The sequence below is a fragment of the Rhincodon typus genome, chromosome 6 (assembly GCF_021869965.1).
Source record: "Rhincodon typus isolate 14 chromosome 6, sRhiTyp1.1, whole genome shotgun sequence".
NCBI lineage: Eukaryota > Metazoa > Chordata > Chondrichthyes > Orectolobiformes > Rhincodontidae > Rhincodon > Rhincodon typus.
In genome coordinates this window covers 11,486,797-11,497,970 of record NC_063337.1, presented here as the reverse complement: position 1 = coordinate 11,497,970, position 11,174 = coordinate 11,486,797, and the positions used below count along the sequence as shown (strand labels likewise).

The following is an 11,174-nucleotide window of genomic DNA, read 5'->3' as shown; positions in this document are numbered from 1 at the left end:
AGGCCCGAAACATCAGCCTTCCTGCTCCTCTGATGCTGCTTGGCCTGCTGTGTTCATCCAGCTCTACGCCATATTATCTCAGTTATGACTGCAAGTGCCTTTAGTTAAAATATAGCAAGCATGCTTCTCTCACTCTGCCCCGTCTATAAACGAGTCCTCACTATAGCATCCTTGCTCTGTTTTTGCATTTTCTGCCCAGCCAGCTGAACCTCTCTTAAGTGAGATCAGTTCCAGATTATGGGAGCATTGTTATGGGCCTTGATCATGGATTTGGATTTTCCTTTATATAAGACCCATATTAGTAAACAAAAGGGAACTTGCTTCTTGCTTTTGTTTGAAGGCAATGTTTAACCCAGAGTCACTCAGTACGGCCACTCAACTTGGTTTGATTCATTTGACTGCAGGTGATCAACATATACCTTAAAGAGAGAGCCTCTTGGAAGAATATTTAGGAAAAGCAAAAAATTGTTTTGGAGATTCAGCTCCAATACCTGCTCTATCATCACGTCTTTTAATGCCTTCCATCTCCAGAAAACAATTTGATTTATCTCTTGGATATATTTCTACTTCCTATATTTCTCCAATAAACCAACATTCTACACCACTACTCCTTTAGTCCTTCTGTCTTCGAGCTTCCAAGTTCTGAAGTGCAATGTAGTGAACAATTAGGTGTATTTTCAACTGGCAGCTATTCAATTGTGACAATTTCCAATTATTTCATTGAGCCTGAATTTCAACCTGTAACAAATTAGTGCATTTGAGTATTAATGTTATTTTGCCTATTTTCACTCACTTTCTTTTTATATTTGAAGCTGGGCACAAGGTTAAATTTCAGCGTTAATTAATCCATTTTGTAATTTTAATTGTCTGCTCTAGTACCAGGCTGACCTCACCATCCTTCACTGGTCTGATCAAATTGAGTGGAAGTCCAAGCAACAACACCACGTCTTTCAATAAGGAGCTTTACCAGCTTCTAGACTTAAACTATTGAGTTTCTTTCCAGGACATAACCATTGCAGGCATGGAGAAATAAGCAGAGAACTTGCCCTAACTATCAAATATTCTTCTCATGGTTTTGGATTGTTGCTGTTACTTATGATGCTGGATTGCCTTTTGTTTCTCCACTTGTTCCCTTTACATCTCACTATCAGCTCTCTTGTTATTTACCTTTCCTGCGTCCATTCTATAACAGCCCATGCCTTTTATTCTTGTGGTTGTAGACTTGCTTGCCGAACCAGTATGCTTGGTTGCAGATGTTTCGTCACCTTGCTAGGTAACATTGACAGTGCACCTCTGGTAAAGCATAGGTGTTCTGTCCCGCTTGTTATTTATATGCCTCAGTTTTGCTTCATTTTGGGCAGTTCTGTGAGGTCCTAGCTTGGAGATGCACTTTTAAAGCAGCACTCTTGAGAAGAGGAAAATATAGTGAAATTAGATTGTCTTAGAGTAAGGAGTTAGTGATAGCCCCAGACTTGGACACATTGGGATAAAACCCTGAAGAGGACTTGAAGCTAAGTTTGTTTAAACTCAAATGTATGATAGATCCAGAAATAAGCTATCAGAGGTTCCAGGAGTCAAAGTCATAGTTACCTTAAACCTGTTGAAGTGTGAGAGGAAGGGTGCGAGAAAAATACAGGGTTGCTCTTGGGTACTGTAGAACTTTTCTCAGATTGACAGCACCATGTTAAAACAAAAACACAGCAGAATATTATCCATCAAGGTAGATTTCAATTTGGGATTGGATTTGTCTGGTAATAGCATCTGCTGGGTTCATAACCCAGTATGGTACCTGGAGTCCTATTTCAGCTACTTTGTACAAAACATTGGTCAGGCCACATTTGGTGTACTGTGTACAATTCTGGTGGCCCTGCTATAGGAAGGATGTTATTAAACTGGAAAGGGTGCAAAAAGGATTTACAAGGATTTTACTGAGACAGGAGGCTTTGAATCATAAGGACAGGCTGGATAGGCTGGGACTTTTTTCCCCGGAGCATAGGAGGCTGAGGGGTGACCTTTTAGAGGTTTACAAAATCATGAGGGGCACAGATAAGGTGAATAGCCAAGTCTCTTCCCTAGGGCAGGGGAGTTCACAGGCTGACAGTTATCTGACCTTCTCAAACCGTATTTCTTTTGCTTTCATGAGCTAAGATTTATTGGACAAAACTGTTTTTTTAATGTCTGCAGGAAGAAATCCATTTACTGTCTCCTTTCCCTGGCATGTGTGGTTGCATTTTGTACGTTTTATGGCCTATTCAGTGGGGTAAATATTTATATTTTCATATTACAAACTGAGTGTGCTGACCAGTTTTAAATCTTAGTGTAATGATTATAATTTTGTGTTTATTGAAACAAACTGGTTGGTGTACCTGTTTATTCTAAGACTAATTTAGAGAAAGCTTATTGTGGGAACCTGATAAAACAATTAAATTTATGCAGTAACACATGGAGCAGTGAGACCAGAGGACATTTGTCCCATTTCAGTCAAAACAGTTTCCTCCCCTCTCATGTTCCACAGTGGCTTAAAACCTGCTGCATCTCAAATCTTCTTCCAGTTTCAAGGAAAAGTCAACAACGCAAAACTTTGTTTCTCTTGACAGAGGCTTCCTGGGCTCCTGAATATTTCCAGTACTTATGGTTAAATCTCAGGTATCTACATCCCTGGCATTTTGCTCTTGAACTAGAACGAAAATGGAGCAGAGAGGGTTAAGGATATGAAGCTTATTCTGATTTAAAGCTCGCAGCACAACTCCTGCCAGTAAATATGGCAACAGCTGTCTTACATCATGTGTTACTGGGACAGAATACACAAGAGGGGTGCAGACTAGTCCCTACGTCAAAACAGCTTTGTTCCTGTGGGTTTATACTGAATGTGGAGCACGTTTACAGCTTTGTAAGACACGAACACAGACAGCCAATCTTCTTTTAAATTATAATCTGAAGTAATTTAATAGATGTCTCCTGCTCCTTACCATTTACTGAGGTCTAAGTAGAGAATTCAGATACCTGCACTTGCTGTCAGGAAAGGCAATGGCATATCAGAATGAGATAAATGATTTTCATTTGAAACTAAAAGTAATGTACCAAAGCTAGGTGATTATATAAGTATTTCAGATAAACTGGCATGAAGTTGAGTTCACTTTATTTGGAGTGGATTATGTGGATTTTAAAGTGACGTCACTAACTTGGAATGGAATTGACTGTGCTGATGGAGTAATAGTGATAAAGTGGAAATGATATTCAGCCAGTAACCCAGAACCTCAAGTTAATGTCCTGTGGGTTCAAATCCTACCATGACAGATGGTACAATTTGAATTCAATAAAATCTGGAATTAAAAACTCGTGTCATGGTAACCATTTAACCACTATTGATGGTTGTAAAAATCCATCTGATTCACTAATATGGGAATAAAATCTACTATCCTTACTTGGTCTGCTGTACCTGCAACTCCAGACTCATAGCTTTGGCTGACATTAATTGCCCTCTGGCAAGTAGAGATGGGTAATAAATGCTGACCCAGACAGCAGCCCCAAATTTCGTAAATGAATAAAAAAAATTACAAATTGAAAGGTTCAGGTAGTAGGGGGCCCAAGACAACAGTCATTGACAACAGTCAGCATTTATACAGAGTCTTTAATACAGTGAACATAGTGCTTCACAGCAGCATGATCATAGAAATTTTGACATTAATCTACATTAGGAAACAGGACAGATGACTGAAAGGTTACACAAAGGCTTAGACTAGAAGAAAAGTCTTAACAGGGCAGAAAGAAATAGAGAGGCAGACATTTAGGGAGAGACTTCCAGAAGTAATCTAAAGACCAGACACTGAAGGGTGGAGATTTTAAAATGAGGCTTGTTCATGAAACCAAGCTTGGAGAGAAGCAGGCATCTTACAATGTTGTGGACTAGGAAAACTACAGAGATTGCGAGGAATGAGGAAATGGAGGAATTTGAAAGCCAGGATGAGAATTTTAACATCCAGAACAGGGCCAGGATTTAATGTGGGTGACAGGGGCCTGACTCACTGTGAAGAACCATAACAGTCCCATGTCAGTCGTCTCCATGAGACCTGGTGCTATTTCATTCCAATCAGCCACTCAACTGGCCAATGTTGGACCTCCCTTTCGATTGAGGCCACAGTGATGTAGAAATGCTGCCCCTGTGAGTTGTTGGTTAATCTGAGTCATCACCGGTACCAGCACAGCCAGCTGCAGGGGTAACAACTGGTGCTTCTACAGTGCAGCCTAACAGAAGGATGACTGATGGGCCCCAGAGAGAACTGACTGTAGGTGAATGAGTCCTGTGGAGGAGATGTGGCCGGCAAAGTAAGGAAGTTGGAAGTTGGAAGTAAAGACTGGGATGTGACTGACGCCCGGCGACCATGTGAAAGTTCTCCCTGCTGAGATCCAATAGGGTTTTCCAGGTGGCCTTCCCAGATGGCGAGACCTGTGCCAGCCCATTGGCTCAATACCAGTGGCAGGGGCAGGAGCGGGAGGCCCTCGGGGGCTTCAACTGGTTTCTGGGCACGAAGGTCACATGAAAGCCTTCCCACTTGGAATTAATCAGGAGGAGCCAGGAAGGCGGTGGGATCACTATCCTGTATCCTTCCTTCCGATCTCCTGATTCTGAAGTCACCTGATGGGAAAGGGTGACATTCCGTGCCAATGCTCAAACAGGGGATTTCTTTTCCTCAAAAGCCAATGCAGCTAGGTGATGAGTTACCAAGAAAGACCAATGGCATGGTCAGTTCAAATTAGGATGCTAGGTAATTGAGAGAGGAAGGATTAAAATGAGAAGGGAAAGCTGAGTTGGTACATCAACAGCTTTGGAGATACTGAGCTTTTTACCCTCTTCCATTTTGTTCAAGTTCCTCGGTTTTTATTTTGGAGGGCTCTGGAGATTCATTTAAAAAATTCTGATTCATTTCTGTTTTGCAATTGCTTCAATGCAGTATAGATATTCACGGAGAGATAGATCGAAATTGTTATTCTACAAGCACTTGCAGTTCCCTAACGCTCACAAATGACACTCTGATTATTTGTGCTGTGACTTGAATACACTAAGAGCTATGGGGTAACACTTGCAAAGCAACCACTATGAGAGCAAACACCTCCTGAGTGTAACATAATGGAACCAGCTTACACCTTATTAAAGCAGTAAGTGGTGCAGAGGCTAGGTGGAAATTATGGTATAATTTATCTTTCGTGTACTCTGTTCTGTTGTCCATTCTTGCTGTCAAGTCATTCTCTTGTTCGGACATGAAAGACAGAACGCACACAGCTCCGTGACAAAGACTGTATTGTTGTTTTATAAGAGCGTGTGTAAAATATTGACTCATCTATATTCATCAAACGTCTCCAGTCTGCTTTACAGCTGCTCTGTTCAAGCTGTAACAGGTAAACAACATGCTGGTAGAAATCCTCCACAGTCACATTAAGAATTCTTGTGCAGCAATTTTGTAAATGCCTTTGCGTTGTTCTTTCCATTTGCTTTTTCTAGCAAACTAGAGAAGATGTCTACCACTGGAAATAGTGACCATAAGAAACCTTCAAAGACACATTCAGGAACATTGGAATGGGAGTCAGTCACTCATCCTCTTGAACCTGTTCCAACCATTGCATTAGACAATGGCCAATCTATTCCTTAATTCCATCTGCTTGCTTCTGTAACCTTGCCCAACAAAAATCCACTAATCTCAGTTTTCACATTCTCAACTGACCACCCTAGCCTCAACATCTTTTAGTGCTTTACATAAGGAAGGGATTTCTAACATCATTCCTCGCTGTAATCTTTTGCTATCCCATACATACAAACAAATAATTACATTGGGAGGAAATGATGCACTACGATGGACTGCTCCAAGTTTCAAGTTCATACCTATTGAATCATCCACTGAAGTATATTCCAAATAAACCCATTCAGCAGCAAAGGCAGAAATACAAATGCACCATATTCATACCTGCTTTGCAAGTCATTGAAGTTTAGCTCGCCAATATAATGGGTGGCTGAAGAAACAGTGACAATTCGAGCATTACGATCATGGCTCCCCGATTCCCTCAGGGTATCCAGAAGAAGACGGGTCAGCAAGAAGTGTCCAAGGTAGTTCACACCAAAGTGCTCTTCAAATCCATCCGCAGTGCTTCTCTGAGGCACCAGCATCACTGCCGCTGAAACCGAAAGGTGAAACACGTTGAGTAACAGAAGAACAATCACAGGAATGTCATGTTTGGTCCATTCATGGAAACTGGCTGTGGATTTGGGGAAGGGGTGGTGGGTGGGTAACAGAGGAGCTAGCCATGTAGCTCAGAGCACTGGGCAAGGTGCATCATGGATGTCGTTTGTGTATTTAAGGTTAAGGGCAACATCCCCTCTAACCTCCTAGAATCCGCTCTGAGGGTCCACGCACTGCATTCGGTGTGCTGAAACCACTCAGCATCGATTCCCATTCCGGAGGTTGCTGTTGTACATGGACTTTAGAAGTCCGGACAGGGGAATTAAAAAGTAGTTGGAACACCAGCTGAGGGGAGAGGAATATTCCGAAATTGTTAATTCCCTCAGTGATTTTTTTTTGCTTCTCCCAGGATAAGTGATACAGATCAGGAGTAGGCCATTCATCCCAGTAAATTACGGCCATTCATTTATCCCAATGTCCCTTACCCACACTCTTTCTGTATTCCCTGCTGTCATTGGTATCCATATATCTATTGATTTCTGTCTTGAACATGCTCAATGTTTTAACTCCATAATCCTATGGGGGAGGGAATTCTAAACATTCACCATTCTCAGAGTGAATAAATTCCAACTTATCTTGCTTTTAAATGCCTATGCTTCATTTTGAGATCATAACTCCTGGTTCTGGACTGAACTTCCAGGATAAACATCGTACGTACATGCAACCTGAAATGCCCTCTAAGTATTCTCTATGTTTCAATGAGATCACTTCTCCTTCATCAAAATTCTAGACACAATGGTGACCTTAGCTGTTTCAGGAATTGAAACTGTGCTTTTGGCATCACTCTGCATTGCAAAGCAACCATCCAATCAACCGAGCTAATCCTCTAAGGCTCGCTGTGGCAAGTATATCCTTCTTTAGATAAGGAGTCCAAATCTGTACACAATACTCCAGGTGCGTTCTCACAATGGCTCTATACAACTGCAGCAAGGCTCCTTTGCCTCAGAACTTGGATTCTCTTGTATGAAGACCAACTTACCATTTGCCTTCCTCACTAATTATTGAACCTGCATGCTAGTTTTTAATGGATCATCAACCCAGGTCACTTTAGACAAGAAAATTCCCAACCTCTGACCATTTAAGAAATATTCTTTCTTTCCTCTGGACCAAGGTGGATAACTTCATGCTTATTCATATTATATCTGATCTGCCAAGTTCTTGCGCAGTATTTGTCTGAGTATTTGCCACTGAGGCATCTTCCCCACAATTTATATTCTCAACTAGTTTTGCATATTCAAACTGTGAAATATTATATTTGTTTCCCACATCCAGATCATTGTTATGGAACAAACCAGACCCCCCTCAAAACATATTAAAAAGGTAGCCTAGACTCTCATTTTTTTTTTACATTAAAGGTAAATATGAGGTGCTGTGTTCCAGATGCAATTCATTTGGTCAAACAACTCGATGTTAAGCAAAACACAATTTATTCAAACACTCTAGTTAAAATACAACAAAAGAAACAGGAACTTGGAATAACTTAGTCCTAATAGAAAACTTAACAGAATAGTAGATATAGTAACTGTTATTAATTAACTTTTCCAACACAGTAACATCCCATAAATACACCCTTGGAAAATTCAGAACACAGATTGTTGGACATGCAACTCCCGCAGAGAGTTTATGGCTGTAACCACGAAAGGGAAAGAATAGCTTTCACTTCTTCAAGACCCCAACAGCAACTCCTGAAAGCTAAACCTGACAGCGCTGGTTCTGAGGGTGGGAGCTTAACCACACCCATTCAGGTTGCTTCTATTGTTTCAGCTTTGAAAAAGAAACCCAAGGCTTCACAGGTTGGTTATCTTTCCATCTATCCCCCAGTCTCTCCCTAAAAGAAACCAGGACAAAACACACCTCTTGAAGTCACAGCATTATCTCATCATGTATACAGACTGTGAACAGCTACGGCCCTGACACTAATTCTTACAATATCCCATTAATAACTGCTTAACATGCTGAGAATGATCCATTTATTCCTGCTTCTTCATTCCCTTCCATTAATCAATCCTCAAGTTATGCCAGTGATAATTGAGCATTATAGATCACTGTTCCCTTATTAGATGTCTAATGGGATAGCCTAGTAGACAGAGAGAAGTGTGAAATGAGGTGACAATTTGATATTCCTCTCACACCACTGCCCAAAATTAACTTCATTCCCCACCTTTTGATTCCAGCATATGGCAATCAATTTTAAGATTCTGGTCAGGATTTGGAGATTGAATATCAAAGGAGAACAAATCTCAGATCTCCAATTTGCAAGTATAGGCTCCAAGCATTAGAGTTCTTTCAGAGAAATCCACAGGGTTTTTTTTCATAATGTAATGTAAATGCAGGCAGAGAGGATGTTTGAAATATTTAGATTAGAAAGGGTCCAAGTAAACATTACTGAAAATGGATAGGGATGATCGGGTTTGTGGATGTGGCATTTGATGTAGAAATATTTCTTAATTCATACTGTATCGTCTGGATCAAGTTGCATGGACATGGTAAGTGTGAAGTCATCACATTCATTTGAGAAAGCACTTGGAAAGTTTGGACAGAATAAGAATTTTCTACTTATAAAGTTGCTAGTTCCTTGTGATTGTGATGTGTCATCAACAGCCATGAATGTTGACCTGGCTTGCTTTATGGATGGAGAGAGGAATTTTCTGAACTTTTTTAGGAAATAGATCCAGCATTTTGTTTATATTTTTGTCTTTTCCAGGAGATAGTATGGTTCAGGAGTTGGTGAGTTGCAATCCATTCCTTCATTTGTAAGTTAGAAACAGAATGTTAGGGTTAGCTTTTCCACTGAGATGGGCCGCCATGGACATCATTTACAAACAGGAAGACTTTTACTCAAATGGTAACCCAGAACCCGAGGCTAATGTTCTGAGGATATGGGTCTAAGTCCCACCATGGCAGATTTTACAATTTGAATCCAGTAAGTATCTAGAATGAAAACAAAATTAAAATTGAATAAAAGAAAAACAAACTACTGCAATGGTGATCATGTGACCCACTACTGATTGTAGTGAAGTCATGTGATTCTACGATATTGTTCAGGAAACCTGCCATCCTTACCTAGTTTGGCCTATGTGACTCCAGACCCACAGCAATATGGCTGACTCTTAATTGCCCTCTGGGAAAATAGGGATGGGTAATAAATTCTAGCCGGGCCAGTGACACCCAGATCCCGTGAATGAATGAAAAGAAAAGCCTTATACCAACTGCTTTCTACAGAGGAGGAAAGTCCATATCCATTACACTCCTGACTGATGACTCCCCCCCCACTCCCAGAACCCCACAGCCACCCCTCCCAGAATGAAAGTATGGAGAATGGGCAGCCTTTTTAAATGACCAGGTCTGTCAAGTTGGCAACTTAACCAGTTCAATCGTTCCCACAAAATTCAGCTCTCAGTGTTGGTCCTTGATGCATTGTGAGTAAATGTTGAAGATTACTTGATTGCAGTAATGTGGTTTGGGACATCCAGGGAACGTGAGGATTTTACAGAAATGCCAGTGTTTCTTTCTTTGATTTCTAATCAAGAACGCCCAACTCAAAACTGGTCAGGTGATTTTCTGAAGTCAATACTGTCACCAGCTAAATTGAAATAAACAATGAATTGTCGATCCACCTCTCGGAAGACAGAACTGATCAGACAAAGAAGCATTGTCTCAGCCAATGTAGGTGCAGAGCTGGCAAACAGACCACAGTGGTGACAGCTATGCCCTCACATGAACCGAGAATTCCCCCGGCAATTCTCAACCAACTGCATGGGAGTCAACCGAAGGGTGACACAGGTCAAAGCCTTCACTCTCTCCCTCTCTCTTTTCACAGCATGGTATCTACCTGACAATGTGGAAAATTGCCAGGATATAAGCAGGGCAAATCTAAACTAGTCAATTGCCATCCTGTCAGTCTACTCTCAATCATCAGCAAACTGTTAGAAGGGATGGGCTGAAGGGCCTCTTCTGTACTGTATGATTCCACAGATCATCTGTAACGTCAATATAGCAACAACAGGCTCAGTCTGAGTTCCGCTAAGGCCATTCAGCTCTTGACTTGATTACAATCTTGGTCCAAACGTAAACAACAGAACAGAACTGCACAGATGAGGTGAGAGCGGCTGTCCTTGAAATCGTGGCAGTAATTGGACAGGTTTGGGATCAAGAAAAACTTGAATAGGAATGGGGGTGTGGGGCGAACTCTCTACTGGTTGAAATCAGGCCTGGCACAAAGGAAGGTTGCGGTTGTTGAAGGTTAATCTCCTCAGCTCCAGGAAATCTCTGAAGGAGTGCTTCAGGATGGATATTTTTAATCAACCTGCAGGTGAGACTTGAACCCAGGTCTTCTGGCCCTGAGGTCTCATCAATTCAATGAGTTTCAGCTGCATTATCAATTACCTACCTTCCATTATAAGGTAAGATGTGGGAATGTTCCCTGATGATTCCACAACATTCAGCATCACTTGTGACTCCCAAGATTCTGAAGTAGCTCACATCCACATGCAAATGAAAATTACCATCTCAAACAAAAGAGAATCTATCCGTCTCCCCTTTGACATTCAATGGCATCATCGTCACTCAACTCCCCCACTAACTTGAGAGTTACCACTGACCAGAAACTGAACAGGACCGGGTCAGAAGTAAGGAATAGTGTGGTGAGGAACTCACCTCCTGTTCTTGAAAGCTTGTCCACAATCCATAAGGTCAGAAGTCACACAACACCAAGTTATAGTCCAACAGGTTTATTTGAAATCATAAGCTTTTGGAGCACTGCTCCTTCATCAAATGAAGTGAAGAGAAGCACACAGGCACAGAATTTATAGGCAGAGAGATCAAAAGGTCATACAAATGGTGTGAATGGAGCATCGATGGGCTGAATAACAAGTCTCTGCAGGTGCTCAAAAGTGTCAGACGGTGTGAGTAAAGTGTCACCGGCTGAATAACAAGTGAAGG

The 11,174-nt window shown here is 41.3% G+C and overlaps 1 protein-coding gene across 1 annotated transcript in view; it reads right to left on the bottom strand.

The window, feature by feature from the left end:
* Positions 1–11,174, bottom strand: part of dhrsx (dehydrogenase/reductase (SDR family) X-linked) — a 242,893-nt gene that overhangs the window by 53,642 nt on the left and 178,077 nt on the right. Inside the window, exon 5 of the mRNA XM_020515831.2 lies at positions 5,961–6,168. Coding sequence (XP_020371420.2) covers positions 5,961–6,168 — 208 coding nt within the window. The remainder of the gene's footprint in view (positions 1–5,960; positions 6,169–11,174) is intronic.